Here is a 23,950-nt window from a genome sequence, read left to right on the forward strand (position 1 = left end):
TACATAACCTTAAAAACCCCTTTCCTTAAAACATTTTGTAGGACTAGTGTTACATGAAAAACCCTTTGGGAGATACCAATGTACTGAAAAGAGCACGGACTCCTAGAAAAACCTAGGTTCCAATCCCAGTGACACCCTTCACCAGCTATGTGACCTTGAACAAATGACTCAAATTTCTGAACCTATTTCCTATGTGAAGGGGAATATTAGCATTAAATGGACAGGAATATTCCAGGGATTTAATGAAGTAGCATTATTAAAAATCGGTGGTATTTATTAATAGCTCACTGTGTCTGCCAAGCACTCCTCTAAATGTTTTGCATAGATTATGTAATTTAATCCTCCCAATAATCCTGAGGCAATTTTCAGCTGCACTTTTCAGATCAAGAATCTAAAGAGAGATTGCACACCTCAAGATTCCAGTGCAGTGCATGCATAACAGACGCTCACTAAGTATGACATTTTTTTTTGTCTCTACTTCATTCACTAGGTTTTTATTAGCATGAAAATGATGTAGTGCAAGTATGTCACTTTTTAAAAGTACTGAACACATATCCGATGTCTTCCTATGGAGGTGGTGTATAATTTTACATACATATGTTCATTCGTAAAACACCTAGTTTCAGAAATTTTACTTTCCTGGACTCAACCAAACAAGATTTTTTAATGACTAACATTTGTAACTAGAATTTTCTTGAGGAATTTCATTCTGCTCACATGTATTTATTGTGGTTGAACATAGAACAATACCATGGTGGTTTCTTACTTTTGAAAAAATGAAAGAAAGAGCACAATCTTTACCCTTGGATATAACTTAAAATTAAAAGAATTTTCCATCTTTCCATCAAATGATACTGCTTTAGTTTAATTAGGCATTTGCAAAACATGTTTATTACAAAGCGAATTAAAAGAACAGAATAAATTTTGGAGATGATAGCTTTTACGTATTACTCATAGAGAAAATAATTTGAACCTAATATATAATTTTGCTGATAAAATTTCTATTTATAAATCTGCAGATTACATTTGTATATTTGGTTAATATGGTAACATTAGTTTGTATATCCTGAGTATACATAGTTTGAGTAAGAGAAGGGAGTTAAGGGAGACGTTTAAAATAAAGTGGGGGATGTTTTTAAGAAAATCTTGATCATTTTTCTTTTGTTCAAATAAAAAATTCACTTGTTTAGGAAACTCAAACCAATGGAGAAGTTGTGAATAGTAGAGATTTTAAAGAATTCTTTAAGCAGCCTAAACATGCATATCCACAATTGTCCCTTTTTTTATAGACCTCAGCTGGTGGATGCTGTCACCTCTGCTCAGACCCCAGACTCACTAGAAGCCATTTTGGACTTTTTGGATTTCAAAAGTGACAGTAGCATTATCCTCCAAGAGAGGTTTCTCTATGCCTGTGGATTCGCCTCTCATCCCAATGAAGAACTTCTGAGAGCCCTCATTGTAAGTCAAATGGACCCTGGTAAGATAAGGACTCTTAAATTCTAAAAACAAAAAACTCTCAAAAATGTAACCCTTTTTAAAAATTTAATTTAATTTAATTTAATTTTTGAGACATAGTTTCACTTTGTCACCCTTGGTAGAGTGCTGTGGCATCGTAGCTCACAGCAACCTCAAACTCTTGGGCTCAAGCTTCAGCCTCCCAAGTAGCTGGGAATATAGGTACCTGACACAATGGTAGCCTATTTTTAGAGATAGGGTATTGCTCTGGCTTAGGCTGGTCTCCAACTCCTGAGCTCAAGCAGTCCACCTCCCAGAGTGCTAGGATTACAGGCATGAGCCACCACACCAGGCCTAAGAATAAAAGGAAGCATAGTATATTTATTCTCTACAACAAAAAACAACTAAAAAAACAAACAAACAAAAAAAATTCTTTCTTATAAACCTTTCCCAATGTATAATTAGCTTTATACAGATATGTGAATAAAGTGTCACTTAAATATATCAAAATCCTTTCTTACCAACTTAAAGAAAAAAGTTGCTTAGCTCAGAATGAAGGCTGCATACTGGAGACTCCTGAGTATTCACATTCAAATTCTACTGGACTATTCATTAGTTGTTAACTGCACAGTTAATTACCTCACTTAGTATTACTTTGCAATTCCATTCCACTAAATGGTACAAACTATATGGAAATTTAAACATTCATGCTACATGGCATAGGACAAAATTTCAGAAAGAAAAACTCTAGGTTATACTTTATTAATCAATTGTAAAAGATTTGTTTTGACTTCAGAAATCTTCATGATTTTTCACACACCTGAAAAAGAGATAGAATTCTTCTGATATTAAAAAGTTTATATTGGAAAGAAAAGCTAGACTTCTCTTTGGACCTAAGACTTCTTTTTTAAGTGCATTTATCCACCTATGATCTAATGGAATAGTTCATAGTCTTTTTGGACAAAGGGGCCATTGAGAATCTAATAAAAATGATGAAGCTCCTCTTCACCCACATATATAATTTTACAAACTCTTTTTTCCTTTGTTCACTGATCCAATGAATCCAATCCATCAGTTCATAGACTCTCCCAGGTTAAAAATACCTGAAATGGGGAGGCTCTATTAACTCTTCAATTCAAAGGGAGGTATTGAATTTGTAAATGTCTCAAAAGCGAAATTCTGAGCTTGTAATCTAGAAACATAAAAACATTTCCTCAAGCATGTATTGGTTACTTTGTTGCTTTTCTAAAGGTGTTTCTTGGAAATGTTTATATGTCTTAGTAACCTATTTTATACCTGTCTTGCTAATAGAGTAAGTTCAAAGGTTCTTTTGGAAGCAACGACATCAGAGAAACTGTTATGATCGTCATGGGAGCCCTGGTCAGGAAGCTGTGTCAGAATGAAGGCTGCAAACTCAAGGTAAGTGGTTCTGCACCATCCTATCTGATACCCACCGTGCGGCCCAATCTGGCACTCCTGCTCTTCTAACCCTATCTTACTTTCACAATCTGCATATCAATTTTTGTCATGTAACATACTTTTCAATTCACTTGTTTATTATGTTTACTATTTATTTCCATTCCCTAGAATGTAAGTTCCTTGCAAAAATTGATCTTGGTTTTGTTCAGCTACATAGGTAATGATAAAACATAAATAGTACATTAACCTGCCTACCAATATATGTTTATTGTGTACCATACACCAGTTTTAAGTGGTGTGTCTGGCATAATCCTTGTCTGCAGGAACATATTAGACTCTAAATCTGCCTCCTGGAGCAGATTTTGTCTATACTAACTGTGGTTTGTAGTTTTGAGTTTTGATGGTGGGAATTTAGCTACTTCTAATCACGTAGAACTTTATCTTTTAATTTTAATTTCATTTGCTCAAAGCTTCTCTACTTACCTGAGTGCAGTATCAATTTTTGCATCTTTCTCAGTAAAAAGAAAAAAGCAAAAACACTCACTTTGTAAGCCTAACTAAATTTAGAAAATCCAAATAGATCAATATCTAACACAGCACTTCTTTCTATAATGTAAATAGATTAAAGATGCTCAATGTATAAAAAGAGTCTTTTTTCCTGTCCACATTTATTATGCAGCCAGCCTGGAGTCAGCACTTTTTCTACCCCAGAAAGACATCACTATATTATTTTGCTTACTAAGTAAGTGCTTGTAAGCAATAGGGGCAACATTCATGAAACCAAATGGTTCCCAAAAAAGGCAAGCTGTAACTGGAATATACCTGAAGTATGAAAAAGATTACTGAAAAACAGTGGCCTTAAAAAGTTTGCATTATCAGTTTATTAAATTCTGGCAGAAAAAAAGCTTAGTGTTATTTTTATAATAGAAAAAATTTACTTCTTATATTTTTTAATTTCCATAATTATTTGAGTAGCTGATTTACTTTAGTATTTTACATATTAAATATCTTGGCTAAAGATAAAACCCATATATGTAAAGATCCACTCAGCAGTTATTTAATGAGCACCTACTCTGTGCTAGGCATAATGCTAACCTTTTAATATAAAGATGCATAAAATATTCTATCACCATCAAATAACTCCTGGTCTGTTTATTAAATAGAAGCAGGTAAATAATGTTGAAATATAAACAAAACTCTGCGAATATCGAAGATGCTGCATCTTTTTCTATTTGGGAGCATTGGGGAAGTTTCCACCCAAATGGTAATGTTTGAGTATAATCTAGAAGAACTCTTCAGTTGAAGAGATTGTAGTAAGGAATGAAGGACATTCTAAAAGAAATACAACAATGTCTGAAAAGGCCCAACCCCAACCTAGCTCTGGCATGTTTGGGAACAGTGAGAGAGCTTCCTTGGGCTTCAGCACAAAATTATATGTTGGTGGGGGCTGATAGATAGGGGTGGGGGCACAGGAGAGGCGGGAAGAGAGGAGAGGTTAAGATGGATCTTCCTTAATGGCAAGCTAAAGAGCCTGGCCTTAATTCTACAGAAAAAAGGGAGACCAGTGCAGTATTTAGGCAGGGGAGCGACATGCTCAGATGTTTTATTTAGGAAGAAGCAAGATGGTGCATAGACTGATCGTTGGCTGAAGTGGAGTCAGGGAGATCAGAGTGGAAACTACAACAACAAACTAAGTGAAGGACAAGACTTCATTACGATTCTTCTTGTCCTCAGAATATATTTCATTGAAGTATACAGAGTTCTCTGCTCAAAAATTGCTTGGATTCATTGTTTTTTGTTCTCTTCTGTTTAGGTATGTTATCAATTCGATGAATACCAATATTTTGTATATATTTTGCACTTACAGCCAAATTTCTGATTTAGGTTTGTTTCTATTTGAGTTGGTTTTTGATAATTTTCCATCTTTTTGATTTAATTTTACTTCTTGACTGTGTAAAATGGTATAACAGTCAAAATTGTATTTTTTTTTTTTTTTGAGACAGAGTCTCACTTTGTTGCCCTTGGGGTGGATTGCCTGAGCTCACAAGTTAAAAACTGTATTTTTGAAGCATTCCTCAAAGAGATCTCCTTTCCTTCCCTAACTTTCCCCTGCCTTCTCCCCCATCTCTTGTATCTTTAGTTTGGGGAGTTTTTTTCTTATGTTTCTTTTTAAAACAGTAAGTAAATTTTCATACACAAACACACATTCTTATTTCTTTTTATTTTTTTACAGCATTCTGTATGTATACTTTTTTGTATCTTATGTTTTCCACTTAACAATATGTCCTGGGAACCACTCCATGCTGGTTCACAAAGCTCTTCCTCATTCCTTGTTACGACTGCCTCATGCTGCATTGTGTCTATAGATGCGTTTTAGTCAGTGTCTCCCACATATGGTCATGTAGGTGGTTTCCACTATTCCTTTTTCTTCAGATTAGGAAAAATACCTTTTCTGATTAAAGAAAATATTTGGAAAGTACCTAGCAAAATATCTACCACATAAAGGAAGACATTTAAGAAATATTTTTGTGTTCCTATTTTTAATTTTTTTTTTTTTTTGAGACAGAGTCTCATTATGTCACCCTTGGTAGAATGCCATAGCATCATAGCTCACAGCAACCTCAAACTCTTAGGCTCAAGCCATTCTCTTTCCTCAGCCTCCCAAGTAGCTGGGACTCCAGGTACCTGCTACAACACTCAGCTACTTTTTGGTTGCAGTTGTTGTTGTTTAGCAGGCCCAGGCCAGGTGTATGTGGCCGCCCTACTCACTGAGCTACGAGCTCTGCCCTTTTTTCCCTATTGGATACCCTTAATATCCTTCTCTTGCCTGATTGCACTGGGTAGAAAGTCTAGCACTATGTTGAACAGCAGTGGTGATAATGGGCATCCTCATCTGGTTCCAGTTCAATGCGGAAATGCTCAGTTTTACTCTGTTCAATATTTTATTGGCTGTTTGTCCTAGATGGCTTGAATCAGTTTAAGACATGTCCCAGAGATGCCTATTTTCTTAAGTGTTGTTGTTAGCAAGGGATAATGACTTTTGTGAAAATCTTTTTCTTCTTTTATTTCATTGATTACCTCAATCAGGCCACCAATGCAAAACTTTCTACATTAGGTTGTCTTCTTTTACCCAAGAATAAAGCCAATCTTGCCCAAGTCTTGTTTTATGTATGGTCATGTATATATCTAAGGTGTGTGATCTTTTAGGCAGTAGTTGAAGCTAAGAAGTTAATCCTGGGAGGACTAGAGAAAGCAGAGAAGAAAGAGGACATCATGATGTATCTGCTGGCCCTGAAGAATGCTCTGCTTCCAGAAGGCGTTCCACTTCTTCTGAAATATGCAGAAGCAGGAGAAGGGCCCATCAGCCACCTTGCTATTACTGCTCTCCAAAGATATGACGTCCCTCTCATAACTGATGAGGTAAAATCACCACGAATATTTGCAACATTACCAGGAGGAAAAAAGCACACCTGAACAAGAGTCAAATGCAAACTTCCTCTCAAGTCATTCTATTTTTTTCTCCCACTCTGTCTCTCCTGCTTAGAAATAACTCTTAAATTGCATTGAAGGCTAATCTGAAGCAGCCTCACATTTTAAATAGATAATGTCCTATATTTTGAAGCACAAATATTGAAGCATTATTCTCATTTTTTAAGAAACAAACTCTTTTCAGAAATATATTTACTTCCATCAGTTTTAAGATACTGTTAAATGTTTCAACACTAAAATATTCTGTCTTAAACATGACCCTGTTTGTTCCTACCACTACAAGTTCAGGAAGCCGCATAAACTTCAGGGTACACTATTGCTGAGAATGGGGTTCCTGGTTTACAGCTAAGCACCTTCCTTCCAGTTTGGTGTTAAAGTTGTGGCAGCAAAACACATGGGTAGGGGGACAGGCTTTTGAGACAGACAGACCTATGTATGAATCCTGGTGCCCTTTCCTAGTTGTTTGTTCTGGGACAAATTATTCAACTTCTACACACTGGTGAGCAAAGCCAAGATGTAAGGGAGAAAGAGGAAGGCAGAGGGAAGTGGAATTGAAAGAATTATTTATAAATGCCTAGTATGAGCCCCCCCCCACCCCGCTATATATCATTAGGCAAAGCTAGTAACCAATGAAATTACTTATTGTGGGGCGGTGCCTGTTGCTCAAAGGAGTAAGGCGCCGGCCCCATATGCTGGAGGTAATGGGTTCAAACCCAGCCCTGGTCAAAAAACTGCAAAAAAAAAAAAAAAAAAAATTACTTATTGCCACAGAATGCAATGCAATTATGTTGATACATTTTCTTCGATGTTAATTTTTTTTTAATTTTAATGTATTACCTGTGGACTTTGGGTAATAATGATGTGCCAAGTAGGTTTATCAAATGTAACAGATGCAGCACTGTGTACAGGATGCTGATAACTGGGGAGGTGGTCCACGCGTGGGATTATAGGGTGGGAGATCTCTGTACCTTCCTCTCAATTTTGCTGTGGACCTAAAACAACTCCCCCCACAAAAAAAAGTTCATTAATTAAAGAAAACAGGAAAAGGGAAGATTCTCAGATACTTCACTGTAAGGAAATATCAGTTTGTATAGTCACCCCGCCTTAGAGTCCCATTACCACATGGTATCACTATTAGTTAGGTAACACCAGCCTACGCTGCAATGACTTCTACCTCAAAATCTCAGCGGTTTATCAACAGTATTCCTGATGCTATACCTAATGTGGGTAAGGGTATATGTGGTCCTGAGTTCACTCCAGTTGGGGAATAAAGAGATGGAGAAAGCACACCAGGTCTTAGCTGCCTCAGCCTAGAGGTGACCCACATGGATTCTGTTCATGGTCCATTAGGAGGAACTAGTCATATGGCCTCAACTAAATTGCAGAGAAACTTGGGAAATGTAGCACACACGCATATTTTTATGATCACTTGCTATTCCTGCTACCATATCCATTTAAAAAATCAAAGTTGTGTCCTAAGTTTAAACATCTTATAAACAGGTAAAGAAGACCATGAACAGGATATACCACCAGAATCATAAAATTCATGAAAAGACTGTGCGTACTACGGCAGCTGCTGTCATTTTAAACAACAATCCATCCTACATGGAAGTAAAAAACATACTGCTTTCTATTGGGGAGCTTCCCAAAGAAATGAATAAGTACATGCTCGCCATCGTTGAAGACATCTTACGTTTTGAAATGCCTGGAAGGTACAATACGTTGCACGTGTCTCTCTGCTGATTCAAGCTTATTTATATGTCAGTGTGGCACATGTTGTAGGCTATTGATACTGATGTGGTCATTACACTGGATTGTGTTGCATAAAACCAAAGAAAGCCAAATTTCCCGTAAGGAGGCTGTTTCGTGAGTCAGATAAAACAACTTTATGTTGGCACTATGATTTGGAACCGTGGGTGTGATTTTTACTCTGGGTGTCCTGTTCAGTCTGGTAAATACATATTGCCAAATGTTTTAAAATCTAATGGCACTTTCAACAGGACTGTTTTTATAGTTTGCACAACAAAATGATGTAAGTTCTTTCCAAATGGTCTTTCAGGTTAACGTGCCAAATGTTAGGGATCATTGAAACCTCATTTCTCATAATCAAATGAATTTGCCGTTTAAGTTTAAAATGGGCCTGGCTCCCATTTTAGGACTACTGGAGGTCTGAGGAGGGTGATCAGCAGACTTCTCGTTTCCAGTTACTCTTAGTGGGTTAACTTTCTTCTGCTTCCCACGCCTCACCTTCCAGAGTCCCTGATGTCACTCTCCAAAGTTGGCTTTCCGAAACCTCCTTCTCACCTAAGTCAGAGGGTCACAGAAGGAATTTATCATTTGTCTGAGCTACATGCAGAGCACTACCCCCAGAAAATATCAAGATGGAGCATATCCCATAGAAAAGGCAAACAGGGATCAGAAGGGGAGAAAGTAAAGGGAAAAAGATGAAAAAAGAGGACAGTAATGGGTCTAAGGAAAGAGAAACAAGAACTAAAAGACTGAAGAAATAAGCAACAAGGGAGTGAGCAGAACAGAGGGAAGAGCAGGACGTGCGGGGAAGGGAAGGGAAGGAGGCAGGCCAGCACCTGGGAGAGGGAGCCAGGGCCGTCCATCCGCACCCCGCAGTTCAGGCCGAATGGACTGGATTGTGGAGGGGATTCTGGGTGTACTTCTTGCCTTTGTCTTGTGAATCCAGCAATTTTTGTGAAAATGGGGTAGGAGAGCATCCTGGGAAATACGAGGAAGACATTGCCCACATTATGGGTCAAAGTCTCAGAACCAAAAACGTCAGAATAGGGAGAGCCACTAAAGGCCGACTTACTTGGTGTCTCTCCTGTGTGGCAGTCTCATCTCCTGACAAGTGGTGTCCAGACTTGGCTTGCCCCTGTCAGTGGCAGGAAGCTCACCACCTCTAAGGGAACATGTCCCAGTCTCATCAGTATGTCTTTGTACTAACTGAAATCTTCCTACTTTGTATTGGCTCTGGTTTTAACCCTGGAGCAAAGCAGGACATGTAGAGTCATTCATCCATCTGAAGATCCTGCGAGGATTTGCAGACACATATCATGCATGACCCTCTTCATCTTTCCCTTTCTAGGCTAAAATCATATAACCTAGCGATACTGGGAAGGAAACTTAGAAGGTTACTATTCCCTCCTCCCCAAAACTTTCTACTTAGGTTCAGATTTCTTTAGTTGATTATTCTGACATTTTTCCATGTTGTCATAATTTTGTTATTGCTGATATTATCAGTATTAGGTGATCAGATATGGAACAATCTCAACACTAATTACCTAGATAAGACAGAGACACAGAGTGAGGATGAAGACTTACTCCAGAGAAAACAATGGTTCCTTTATGGGGTTTTACTGAACTCTTTTCATAATTGAAAACAACACAGAGGAGAAATATTGGAAACCTACTGTTACAGATCATTAGAAGTGAGAACATTAGAAAGAGTAGAAAAGCATCTAAAGAAATATTGCCCAACCTTCCTAGTCTGACACAGCTTTGCTTCAATGCATGTACTACTTAACAATAGAACCCCGGTGATTCAAGGAACATGTGCTTTCCCCTCCTAAGGTATGATGGCCTAAGCCATCTCACAGCTGGGCGTCCTCGCCTCGCTGTCATTGTGAGAGCAAACTAAATGTCAAATATCTGAGTAACAAAGGGGCTAGCCCTGATTTGGACACTGACTTGCCAACTGGCACCTCCCCTGGTGTTGGAGAGGCATGAGGAGAACTTGGCTTCCTCTTTCTTCCACTGAGGATTTGGGTTTTTTTTTTTTTTTTTCCAACTTTGACTTGGGAAACAGCCACGGCCATGAATGTGCAGCTTTTTCTTTCTCCATGTTGCAGCAAAATGATTCGTCGTGTTTTGAAGGAAATGGTGGCTCACAATTATGACCGTTTCTCCAAGAGTGGATCCTCTTCTGCCTATACTGGCTACATAGAACGTATGTAAACCACACAGGGGTCCCCCCTCCATGCCCCTTCCCCAACCTGGCATTGCTAAAGCTGTTTGTAAGTTGCAGTTCTTTTTTGTCATTAGGTACACCCCACTCAGCATCCACATACAGCCTGGACATCCTGTACTCGGGCTCTGGCATTCTAAGGAGGAGCAACCTGAACATCTTTCAGTACATTGGGAAAGGGGACCTTCACGGTAGCCAGGTAACTCCCTGTTCATGAACTGAGCTTCATAAATTAGGTAAGAAGGTAGTCTGAGGTAAAATAAAATGTATACTGTTGGTAACACTTTAGAACGTACAAGTTAGTGATGGGTTCTGTCTGATTTTCCCCATGATTCCATTATCTGTAAGAGGCTGTATAGTTTATAGTCTCAGGGAAAATTTCAGATAGGGCCTTGATGCTGAAGTAACTTGATTCACTGGACTCACCAAACATCCATGTGTCTTCTCAAAGACACACATATTTACATAGTTGAAATTGGGCCAGCATTTCTCACATAAACATTTGTAATCATATTTTATTTCTATTCACAGATGTATTCCTTAGACCCCCCTCAAATATTTCATTCTAGAATACATTTTCCTTTTCTGGGTGTTTCTATGAAGAGATTGATTCCCCATTAAAAAAAAAAAAAAAAACCCTCATAAGAGAATATGGCTCTTTAAAGAAGCGATCAGTATTTTTCCAATACTAGGAGAGAAAAGAATACATTTGACAACTGGCTGACATTTGTTGATTTAGTTTTATGCAAAAATTAGTGATAATCTATAAAGTCTTTCTAATTATGACAAATGCTTTCTTTTTAGCTTTTATGCATATTAAATTTTAACCTTGTAAATAAAGTCATGTAAGCTGTAAAAATGATCGAGTGCTGTGAAAACTAGATTTCTTATCGATTTTATGTTCTTACACCCTTTATTAGTGTAGTACCATAGTCAGAATACTATGCCCTTCTGCCCTGAGGAATCACCATTCGTTTTCTGATATGCGTTTTGAAATGCCAAACACCCAGGGATTAAGCAGCTGGGTACGGAGGACAGAAAATATGTAGGATCCCTGTGTATGGTAGAAATCAGGGCATGAAAGCCCCTCCATGGTATTTATGTCTTTTTTTTTTTTTTTTTTTTTTTTGGTTTTTGGCTGTGGAGAAAAGTTGGTGTGAGTTACGACTTACAGAGTACTATACTTGACTTTGCCAAATGGAGATGGACTCTCCATCTCCTTTCAGAGGCTAAGATAGCTGATCCATTATATATGACAATTCTGGAGACACTAACCATCTCTAGAATGGCATCATAAAATGGAAAATTCTTGGTCTTTACGGTCAGACAGCGGGGTTTGAGTCCTGCCTCTGCCATTTACTGGCCTGGTAAACTTGAGCCTTTGTTTTTCTTTTCTGTTTGTTTGTTTTTATTTTGTTTGCCTCATCTACAAAATAGGTAAAAATGTGTGTACCTCTGAGGGGGTAGCTGTGAGGATTAAATGAGGAAAGTAACTCATCTGACATTCAGGCATAGAGATTTTTGTCTGTTATTATTCTTGTTTTTGCTTTTGCCTGGCTACTGCAGGTATTTGAGTTTTTGAGCCCTAGAGAAGTTCTAGCTGTTACTCAGAAGTCTCACTATCATTTACAGAGCAAGCAGGGAGCTTGTGTCATGAACGTTACATCGATTTTTTCCCTAGGTGGTCATTGAAGCCCAAGGACTGGAGGCCTTAATTGCAGCCACTCCCGATGAGGGGGAGGAGAACCTTGACTCCTATGCTGGCATGTCAGCTATTCTCTTTGATGTTCAACTCAGACCTGTCACTTTTTTCAACGGATACAGTGATTTGATGTCCAAAGTGCTGTCTGCCTCTGGCGACCCTGTCAGTGTGGTGAAAGGACTTGTTCTGCTAATAGATCACTCTCAGGTAATTCACTCAGTCTGTAAGTACGTGGGGCACATTTGAAATGTGCTCTGCCCTTGAAGGACTCCACCCATCATGGAGCTCAACATTTGAAGCACTTGGCCCTCCTAGCATTGTTGCCCTTTCTCCCTCACTGCAGATATATTGCATTTTCACTTGCATTTATTAGCTGATTAAGGGGTCTCTTTACTTTCAGGCATGGAGAAAAAAATTTTTTTGAGATAGAGTCTCACTTTGTCATCCCCCTGGATAGAGTGCCAGGGGCTCATAGCTCACAGTAACCTCAAACTCTTGGGCTCAAATGATCCTCTTGCCTCAGTCTTCCAACTAGTGAGGATCAGGTGCCCACCAGAATGCCCAGCTATTTTTTAGAAACAGGGTCTTGCTCTTGCTCAGCCTGGTTTCGAACTCCTGAGCTCAAGAAATCCACCTGCCTCAGCCTCCCAAAGTGCTAGGATTATAGGCGGGAGCCACCGAGTCTGGCCAAGGAGAAAATATTGACACCAACAGAAACAAGAAATTGTAGGAAAGGCTTGGCTACAGGAGAGTAGAAATGGCATTGTCTCCTGCCTTGGCTTTCCTGGGCACAAGGGCTTAGATGATACTTGGTGGCAATGATGAAGACCATCACTGGGACCCTGGCAAATTAGCAGAGGCACAAGCAACCACCGACACAAGCCACATCTTGCATGGAGACTCTTTGCCCCAAATTCTCATGTTCATCACTCTTGGAGAAAAAGAGTACTTTCATTCACTTAGACTGCTTTCTCCAAAGTGCTTTTCAATTTTCTTTGGCCCCAATCTGTCAGTATTGTACAAAAGACTGACAATACCACCTTGCATGCAGTAAGACTTAAGTGGCCAAGATACCGTGGGATGGAAGGGTCTGCCTAATTGGATTTTCTGAGAAACAGAAAAGGGCTAATCTGAATAACTTTTGAGTCTGAATGTTTGATGCTTAAAATCTTTTTCTTTAATGGGCTGATTTATTTCCTGCCTCACTGAGTACAGCAATATTAAAAAATGAAGTATTTACTAATTAAAGTCTTTGGGGAATCAGAGTGATCACTGTGCACTCTAATTCACACTTATTATATGGATGAGATAAAAGGAGTTGAATTCAAAATTTATAAGCTAGAAGGTTTACTTGGGAAGTTTGCTTCGGTGGTTAATAAATCCGTAAGTAATAAGATAGATTTGAATCTTGCCTCCCCTCCCTCCTTGTTGTGTGTTCTTGGGAAATTGCTTAATAAGTTAAAACTACAATTTTCTGCTACTAAAGTGAGGCATTTGGAACAGATGATCTAGAGATTTTTATCAGATTTGTTGTTAATTTGAGGATTCTGATTTGTTAGGTTCTGGATATGAAATCATAAATTTTAAGAGCTAGGAGAGACTTTAGACAGTGGACTGTGTTAGAACTCCTCTTAGAACTGTTAGAACTCCTCTAAAACCCCATTCATTGGAACCAATGTTAATCCCCCATCTTTATTATTCCTTGTATAAGTTCAAGATAGCTGTATATGACAAAAACAGAAAACTTAGCAAAATAGTTTGATTTTTATTCTACATTAGAATTTCACATTGCACAATTCCATTGCACTACTACTAGAAGTTGGCAGTCCAGGGTTAATATGGAATCCCTAAACTATCATCAGAATCCAAGATCTTTTCCTGCAGCCTTCCTCACCTGTGGCGTTTGACCTTGCACTTGTCCCCTTGTGATTAGCAGGTGGCTGCTCCACCTCTAGCACCACTTGCTCATTCCAGGAAGGGAGAAGGGAAGGGTAAGGAGCTCCCGAGTCTCATACTTTTTCAAGAAATTTTCTGGAAACCTTGTCTGGGATGTCAGGGACCACAACTGTGTCACATGGCTATGTCTAGCTACAAGGGAAGCTGGTAAATATACTTTTTCAATAGGTGTGTGGACACTCTAACCGAAACTGTAACTCTGTCAATATGGTTGGAGAAAAGAAGGTCAACCAGCAGTGCTTCTCAGATCCCTTTGCCCTGAAATCATATATGAAAAATCAGTTCTCAGATTACATTAGAATTTCACATTGCACAATTCCATTGTACTTTTAATGCAGTGGTCTTATCAAGGCAGCACAGAGTGCTGAGGAAGTGGTCCATACTTTAGGACACAGAGGACAGTTCACCACCACCTGTGTGCACTCAGCTTCCCATTCACCCTCCCATTGAATCAGGGGATAAAACTCTTGCTGCAAACCTAAGTAGTAATTTGGATCTGGGCCAGCAAACTTGCTCTGTAACGGGCAGAAAGTAAACATTTTAGACTTTGCAGGCCACATGATCTCTGTTGCAACTACTCAAAGAGTAAAAACAGCCATCAGCCATACATGAACAAATGAATATGACTGTGATCCAATAAAAGTTTATTTACAAAAACAGCCAGTGGGCCAGGCTTGAGTACTGGTTATACTTTGTCAAGCCCTGATGTAGTTGATCTTGTAGAGGTTTTCTAGTTGTTAAACTAGGGCACCTAACGCAAGGCACATTCTGTGAGAAAGATTGACCTCTAGCTTTCAAACAGAATCCAACATCTGTGTGTGTCAGGTTGGAGTATTCGGGAGATCTAAGGTTATTATACAATTAAAACTGTCTGAGGCCCCCCTGGACATGTGGTAATGCCATCCCAGCTTCAGAGACACGTACCACTCTAGGTCAAGTGCTGACATTGAAGGAAATGTTGGCAGTGGGTGGCCTGTCACAGCCACCAAGGCAGATGGAATTACTCTGTGCTCACTTCCTCTCTCTCTCTTTGGCTAATTGGATTACTCCTCAAAGAAGGATGCCTAATAAAGTCAATTTAATAAGGGGAGTCTCATTAGCCAGCAAAGAACATATTTTCCTAACTGGAAGCAATGAGATGAGTTGTCAAAATGTCAAGGTCTGAGTTATAAGAAACTTACGGGGTCTAAAGGATCAAAGGGATCACATTAGTTACAAAGGCAAAGTTCTAATGTCTTGTTCTTCCAGTTCATAGGCACAAACTTAAATAAATATGTACTCCAGGTAAAACAGGACTTTAGCCTATGCCTTCCTCCTTTCTTTGCAACATTTCTCAGAACAAGATTTCTTTCACATCAGGAAACAGAAAAAGTTATGTGTCTGTGATAGCCAAGTATTTTAGTAGAAAAATCTCTAAAGACTTTTAGAGACAGTATTTATTTGGCTTCTGTGTGTGGCCTCCGAGCCTGATTTTGCCTTCCCATCTTCAGATGTAAGGCTCCCATGGAGGATTGGTGGGAGTTGGATGAGATGCCAAGTGCAGAGCAGTAGGTGCTCAAAACCATTAGCTCCACTTACTTGGTACCCCTCAGATATTAAAGCCACCGCACCCCATGGCTTAGCCCCTTTAACAAAGGAAAGAGTGGTTTGTCCTTCTACAGGGGCCAGTCATCAGTCTTTATAAAGGGGGCCAAGAAAATTCCTCTGTGACCAAACATAAGAGTTCTTTCATTGTCCCTTGGCATAAAAGAAATGGACAAAGAGGAGAAAATGCAAAGAGAGAAACACTCCTGAGGCAGGACCCACAGTCGGGTTCATTTGGGCACATAAGGAACCCCTTATTTTGGTTCTGTAGTTCAGAGCATAGGTTAAAATTTGGGCATGACTTTTGTGGTTTTCACAGGATAGTTTGTGTCCCTCACATTAGTTTTGATGCATGGAACCAACCCTCCATCTTGTGGCAACCACATTTTGTTCTAAGCCAAAGATAGCTTTGAGGATCCTCAGGGCTGGTTTCTACAGCGTCCTGAGCATGGAACCAAGAGTCCCAAGCCTCTATCTAAGTGTGTCCTCCTGATCAAAAGTAGCATCATGCCATAATCGTACCTTTTTAGTACACCTGGTCATAAACCAAGTCCTTTGTCTGAGATTTCCTGTCACATTTTTTAGAAAGCAGAGGGAATTCAGAGAAATCAACGTGATCTCCTTCACAAAGTGAAATCACGGCATTTATAGCTGGCAAACACATGGTTTGTTTGGTCTAAGTAGGGTAGTTACATAAAAAAGTTAGTTGTGCTGTGAGTTGCCAGCAATTTAAGATCTTTGGAGCAATATCAAAATTAAGAATACTGAGCCTTTTCCCCAGAATCATTATCACTTCCAACACCATCCCCAGGCAATCTGATTCCAATTCAGCTGAAAAAGTTTTCAGCCAACATTACCCCAGCTAGTGTTCATGGGAAATGCCAGACCTAAAGGCAAATGCAGGCAAGCAGCACACACGCTAATAAAATGGGTTTCAGTTAACCACAAAATTGTTCAGGATGGACCGTGTTGGTAAATGATACTGTCCCTCTGAAAAGTGCTATTGAGTTCATATTGGACTTGACAGTTAATTCAATGTCATTTCAAATGTAAAACAGCAGGATATGAGCCTTAGTTCAATTGCCTGGCCTTCCTTTCCTAGTTTGCTCTAGGCAATTCTTGGAACTTGTATACAGTTATCTCTCCATATTTGCTGGTTCCACTTCAAATTCAACCAACTGTGCATCAAAAAACTTAAAACAAAATAAAACAAAACAATAAAATATAACAAAACAACAAAAACATTAATACAGATTTTTAAAATACCGTGTAAGATACAACCATTTACATAGAATTTTGCATTGTATTAGGTATTGTAAATAATCTAGAGATGATTTAAATTATACGGGAGGACATGTGTAGGTTACATGAAAATACTGTGTATGCCATTTACATAAAGGACTTGCATTTTCATATCCTTGGGGGTGGGGAGTTTGAGGGAGGTGGCCCTGTAACCCATCCCTCTCAGATACTGAGGACGGCTATACTGCACTGGGAGTTTTTAATCTTGCCTTTTATTTGCCAGCAGGATGCAATTGACTGTATTTGACAAGCACATAACTAGAAAAGGGCTGAAGAACCTCATGAGATCACTTAGTCCAAACCTCCCTCCACTCACAAAAAAGCCATAGCTGGGTTTCTCAGGGAGCTGGCTTCATTTTCCCTAGACTAGTGGTTCTCAAATTTAGGTACATCCAAATCACATGAGGGCTATGAAAACATAGAATGCTGGACCTTGCCACCCTCAGTGCTTTTAAATTACTAGGTATAAAGGGGACCTGAGAATCAGAGTTTTGGACACGTTCCCAGGTGTTGCTGATCCTCACAAGGACACACTTTGAGAAACATTGCCCCTCCCAAAGTGAGGCAATGATTGACTGAAAATACCCTCCACGTTTAACACTTCTTTACTCTAGCATTTTAACTGACTAATCAATTTAGCAAATCAGCAGAGTTTACTTCCATTGTCAATCAGGACAACATGGGCTAGGTGTGGTGAATCACACCAGTAATCCAGGCTCTTTGGGGGACCAAGAGAGGAGAACTAGCCTGGATAACATACCATGACCCTATCTCTATAAAAAACAATTTTGAAAAAAAAAGAGTTAGGACAACATGTTTCCAAGCCTAGAGAAAGATTCCAACGTCAACACAACTTGAATGGCATTGTTTTCACAGGGAGCTTGAATATATGCCTTTGGAAAGGGGGGATAATTAAATTGTACTTATTATTTTTATTACTATTATTATATTCTTTTGCTTTTAGGAGCTTCAGTTGCAATCTGGACTAAAGGCCAATATAGAGGTCCAAGGTGGCCTAGCTATTGATATTTCTGGCGCAATGGAGTTTAGTCTGTGGTATCGTGAGTCTAAAACCCGAGTGAAAAATCGGTAAGCTTAAAACATATAATACTCTATGCAAAGAACTGCAGAGATATGTTTTGGTAATTGGCAAACCTTCTGACTTTTCAAAATCTATGCTTTCTATTTGTAGTCATTTTTCTTCTTTTCTTTTTTTCTTTTTTATTAAATCATAGCTGTATACATTCATGCAATCATGGGGTACAATGTGCTAGTTTTATATACCACGTGAAATGTTTTCATCAAACTGGTTAGCATAGTCTTCACCACATTTTCTTGTATTTGAAGTTATTAAATGAGAGAGGTGAAAGTGACCATGGGAAGTCATCTGTCCACAGCCTATTATGAGCAGGTCAACACCAAACACAACTCAACTAAGCATCTTGTTGTTTTTATAGACGTACACAGACAGCATGCCCCAGGAATGAGGGGGTTCACCTTCTTTTAATATTCCCCTTTAATAGTTGACAATGGTGGCAGGAAATTTAACTTTGAAGCAAACTTTTTAGTTTATCCCTTTTGCTGGGGTCTAAAACCTCTCCTCTTTTGCTGTATTCAGGGCAGAAAAATAAAATAATCTCTTTTCTGTGGAATCGAAGTCTGAAGCATTAGGAGTCCTGAAGTTTTTTCATCAGCATTCTTTTCTCTAATTAAAATATTCTCAGTCCCTTTAATTTTTCTAATACATGTGAGATCCAATGAAAGCATCTTACCTTGATCTAAAACAATGTCCTGAACCAATGTGATTATCAAAATAAGTAGTCTTGTATTTGTTGTAGAATTTTTAAAAGAGAAATGAAAATGCAACTTATGTTTACTTTTTGGGGATATTTAAAAATACTACTGGGCAGAAGTGAGATAAAAAATGATAAAATTAATTTTTTGGTTCATTTTGAACTAAGAATAAAGGAACTGAGAACACTCAAACGGTTGTATATTTAATGTGAAGAGTGACCCATGTTGTTACTAAAAGGAACCAGAGAGTGAAGGATGGAACTGGCCATCAGAGGCTCCAGCAATATAATTCCAGGCTTCCCACTGAATCAGTCACCTTTCTCCTCTTTTTATTTTCTTTTTCTTATTTTAAGGCAAAGATGATACAAAGTTCATTGCCCAAGCATTTGAGGAAGCAAAGAGGCCCGTCTTTCTCCTCTTTCCAAAGTATTTTCTAGACAGAAGTTTCTCCAAAGTAAACTGAAATTAATTATTTATAGAAAGAAATCAGCACCCGTAGCAACAACCAATCTGTGTTTTCTAAAAGGACACAACAGTCTTCAGAATCTGCCAGCATCCACATTGTAGTCAATTTATCTCCATTTTCATTTATTTGTTCACTCACTCATTTGAAAAAGTGCCTCTTAAGCCATTACTGAACTAAGACATTAGAAGGAAGTCTAAAGGGTTCAGGGATTCAAATGACTTCTGACCTATTTTTTTCACTGACAAAAGAGCAGGAGGAGTTTACAGCAAAAAAAGGTACTTTTTTGATGCTTTCCTACCAAGAAAGTATGGCACAGCTCAATTTACAAACACCAAAATGTGGAAACAACCTAAATATCCATCAACCCAGGAATGGGATTACTGTGGTATATGGATACCATGGAATACTATTCATCCACTAAAAAAGATGGAGACTTTAGATCCTTTGTGTTAACCTGGATTGAGTTGGAACAAATTCTTCTTAGTAAAGCATCACAAGAATGGAGAAGCAAGAATCCAATACTCAATTCTAATATGAAGGCAGTAGATGAGCTAATATAAGGGGGGGATGAGGGAGTAGTGAGAAGGCAGGAGGGAGGGGGATGGGGGCACAGTGTATGGCCTGCCTCTTGGGGGCAGGACACAATTACAAGAGGGACTTTACCTAACAAATGCAATCAGTGTAACTTATTCTTTGTACCCTCAGTGAATCCCAAACAATAAAAAAAAGTATGGATATATAACTCTGATTTAATTGTGGGAGTAATTTCCCACAGTTTGATTTGAAGTCTACAGTTCAAGTAGAGCAGAGGCAAACTTCCTACTGGAATTGTTCACCTTCTTCTCATCATGTGACACATAGTCCCTTGCCCATCTGATCAGTCTATGAAGTTCTCAAGATGACCCTAAAGAACCCACCATATCTGTCCCTCCTGGGCACCCACTGCACATACCCACTGTAACAATGGTTCCTTGTAGCACAATATTTTTTCAAATATTTTGGCAACCGTAGACCTATGCCTCTAAAGCAGTGTTTTTCAACTTTTTCTATGTCATGGAACACTTGAACCTACAGTTACGTGTCCACAGCACACTCAAATTATGTTAATCAAAAAAAAGAGAAGAAGAAAAAGAGTAAAAGAATATACTTACTGTGCTTTGAACTTCTTTCAAAAATAATTTAATTAATGATCTTTAAAAATTTTCATGACACACCTAAGATCCTCTCACAGCACACCAGTGTTGTGGCACACTGGTTAAAAATCACCGCTCTGGAGGCTCTTTGGAGAAAGTAAAGGAATAGAATTAAAATAGTTACATGGAAGTCAACAGAGAGATAGTTAACCAGAAACTGTAAGCATCAGTTGTCTTCTGAGACTCCCTTTCATATATAGTAACTTGAGTATTTCTGACCTCCTGAAAGAACTAGTTCCAAGCAGGATTTCCATTTGGCCGTTGGTATGCCCATAGGAAATGTCTACCTGATAGACATTTTGTTCCCCTATCAAGAATTGGAGGCAGGGGAGGGCTCTGGGGAAGAGTAAGCAAACCTTCACTGTCCACACTGTGGGACCAAGCAGGCTCTGGGACGGAGCAGGCTCTGGGACTGAGCAGGCTTTAAGCACATCCAGGACATTTCCTTCCAGTCATCAGCGTCCCAGGTTCAGACCTGTGGAACCATAGCAGTTAAACAAGACATGAAAAGACTGTTTCTCAAATCTTCAGGGTGACAGCGGTAATAACTGGTGACATCACGGTGGACTCCTCCTTTGTGAAAGCCGGCCTGGAAACCAGAGCCGAGACAGAGGCGGGCCTGGAGTTCATCTCCACGGTGCAGTTTTCTCAGTACCCGTTCTTGGTCTGCATGCAGATGGACAAGGAGGAGGCTCCGTTCAGGTGAGATGTGGTGCCCACGGGCCGTCGCCAAAAGAATAAGTGATAAGGATAAAAAAAAAAAAAAACGACAGATTCTAGGATACCAAAAGACTTGAGTGACTAGTTCAGTTTACTCTAGAGATAGTATGATATTCTAATCCATAAATAATTTGTCAAGGAAACAAAGAGATCTGATTTACTACCGGAGCTGCCCCAGAGTTTCAGCAAAAATACCAGAGGTGCATTTACCACCAGGTGTCTTCACAACTGTCTCCTGGATAGAAAAGATCAAAATAAAACACCTGGCACTCCATTAGCCATGGTTTAGGCTAATGAAATGAAGTCATAATTCTTAGGTATTCCATGCGACAGCAACTTGACTTTAAGTTTTGGCTTAAACTTGGAATTTTTTTTAAATATACTTTCAGTAGAATTCTTAGTGCCTTAAAATGTGAATATAGTGCTTGTGTAACTTTCCCAACCTTTCTTCTACGCTAGAGCCTAACTCTCATTTATCCCTGTGTCCTTCAAATCTTGTGACATTATTTGTAGCCATACACCACATGGAGGTGGAGTGCTTTGAGTCTAGTGAGCACTGGCTCCTTCATAGTAGTTGATGTCCATTATCAAACTATCAAGGTCATTTGCATATTTAAAACAGCAAGCCGTATCTTACATCATCTCCTTTGAAAGTAGGCCACATTTGAGTACCTTCTTTGTTTTACCTTCTTTGATTTATCATCAATGATATGAGCATAAATAAGAGTAGGTGATATTTTCACAAAGTAAAAGACTGTGGTTTATAGTTTGGATATTAAGCTATCGCTAACTTATAGGTCTAGAATAAACCTCCATAAACACATAAAAAAAAAATAGCCTTCCAATAGTTGAAAAAAATCAGCCTCCCAGCTGAACCATATGGTTTGGTTCCACATTTCACTTGAGCCAGAGCTCTTGGAATCTTTCCCTATCGACATTCTCAGCTAAATCCAGTTGGGCTTGCTAGTTATTCAGAAGGGGAGTGCTCCAAGGTGGGGCTTCTGGAATGAGGGGTAGCAAGGCCTGCAAAGCTTACCAGCATCTCCAAAGGAATGTAGACCTTCTTTCAAAAAAAAAGCAGAGCTCCCATGTCCCAGGTATTTGAGGTGTATGTGTGGAGATAAAAAGAAATGGGAAGAAGAAAATCACCCCATTTGTGGGTCTTTGGCTTGCATATTTTTTCTCAAACAGCTTTGAAAAAGAAGTTTCAAGTGCTCATTCTGTAACTTGGCTGGCACTAGTGTGAGGGGGTTTGAATGTGTGTGTAATTTTGTTATTGTTGCTGTTATTACACAGGCAATTTGAGACAAAATATGAAAGGCTGTCCACAGGTAGAGGTTACGTCTCTAGGAAAAGAAAAGAGCAACTAGTATCCGGCTGTGAATTGCCACTCCATCAAGAGAACTCTGAGATGTGCAAAGTGGTGTTCGCCCCTCAGCCAGATAGTGCTTCCAGCGGATGGTTTTGAACCTGACCAGGGATGTTTCATTGGATTTTGTCTCCCCAGAAGGGATGCGATCTGACATGCCTAAGTGCTTGCTCTCTGAGAGCACCGTGTTTACATATTTACCTGTATTTAAGAATTTTGTAAAAGGTTATGAAAAACTTCGTTTGATCAAATGTGGGGCTATTCAGCATATACCCACCGTGTTGAATCATCAGGTGACACTTTCAACAACTTAGGTTTCTTGCTCTTCTCTCAAACCCCATTTGGTACAGTGAGGATAGTTCTGCTCAAAGAGGAAACAAGTGTCTGTCAATAACAAAAGCCACACACACTCAGGAGAGCCCAATTTTGTTTCAACAATTTTCAGCGTATGTGAAGCCCTTGACAGAACCTTAAGCACGGCAGGAAAACCAAACATGTTGGCTAAACATAAAAAAAGGCCATTGTTTTGGGTTTTTTTTTTTTCTTTTTTTGAAGTTGGGGGTGGGGTGGGGAGAGGGTACAAGACTTTTGTTAGCCAGCTCCAAAAATTAATACTGATGTCTTCCATTATGGTTTATTAAGCATTAAGGTAGAAGGCACATAAAATTCAAATGCACCATCTCATACTTGTACTGACCATGGAAGTGAGGTTGCTTGGAAGCCATGCAGACCTCTAATTCTAGCCCTACAAAAATATGGAACTTAGCACATAGGAATCAGAAAAATTAATTTCCTGAACTCCATTTGATTTTTCTTATGTGGTGTCTTTTTGAGACTATAATGTGGTGCATTGTCCTTTATGAGGGACATCCTCTTATATTCATCATTTTGTCCCCGCCTCACTTATTTTGTGGAGGAAGATCCAGTCTATTTGACTACAATCCACATAATAGCTAGAATGCCTGAGAGGACACTGCTTTAAGAAACCAATGCATTGGAATGTCTAAAATATGCAATCAAGAATGGAATGTCTTGGAAATGTGTATGAATTATAAGAGCCATGTCAAACATTTGCAAATATTTATTAATAAAAGCAGATGTGCTTATTGTGATAAACTCAAAATAGATGACAGGTCCCATTTGTCCATTAAATGCACACACACACACACACACACACACACACAGAGTGAGGTTTGGCTAGTCCACTATTGGTTATAAATTGAAAATGAAGTATGATGAAATAAATATGTGGAAATCTTACTGGACTCCTTTTATCATTCATTACTTCAAACACCATAGTTCTCTGTTTCTGCCACTTTCTGAACCTAGACACATGTGAAGCCTCTGCAGCAAGACACAACAGGCCAGGGTCTCCAGATGAGAGGCCAGAGCCCTTTGAATAAGGGGCTACTGAAAATAGTAGTAGTTAAAACTTCCCAGACCTGTGAACTGAAAAACAGGCTCTGTCCCTAGTTTTCATAAGGCTCTGGACTGGCACCCGTATTGTGAAGTTACTAAAAAGGAA

The 23,950-nt window shown here is 39.0% G+C and overlaps 1 protein-coding gene across 1 annotated transcript in view; it reads left to right on the forward strand.

Annotated features, from left to right (window-relative positions):
• The window catches only part of MTTP (microsomal triglyceride transfer protein), a 46,688-nt gene extending 23,003 nt beyond the window's left edge, over positions 1-23,685 (forward strand). The window contains exons 9-18 of the mRNA XM_003798505.3: positions 1,290-1,458; positions 2,767-2,874; positions 6,082-6,294; positions 7,864-8,075; positions 10,224-10,321; positions 10,417-10,538; positions 12,021-12,248; positions 17,848-17,972; positions 20,868-21,038; positions 22,353-23,685. Coding sequence (XP_003798553.1) covers positions 1,290-1,458; positions 2,767-2,874; positions 6,082-6,294; positions 7,864-8,075; positions 10,224-10,321; positions 10,417-10,538; positions 12,021-12,248; positions 17,848-17,972; positions 20,868-21,038; positions 22,353-22,524 — 1,618 coding nt within the window. The 3' untranslated portion in view covers positions 22,525-23,685. The remainder of the gene's footprint in view (positions 1-1,289; positions 1,459-2,766; positions 2,875-6,081; positions 6,295-7,863; positions 8,076-10,223; positions 10,322-10,416; positions 10,539-12,020; positions 12,249-17,847; positions 17,973-20,867; positions 21,039-22,352) is intronic.
• The last annotated feature ends 265 nt before the right edge of the window (positions 23,686-23,950 follow it).

The sequence above is a fragment of the Otolemur garnettii genome, unplaced genomic scaffold (assembly GCF_000181295.1).
Source record: "Otolemur garnettii isolate 467f Iridium unplaced genomic scaffold, OtoGar3 scaffold00137, whole genome shotgun sequence".
In the NCBI taxonomy this organism is placed as follows: Eukaryota; Metazoa; Chordata; class Mammalia; order Primates; family Galagidae; genus Otolemur; species Otolemur garnettii.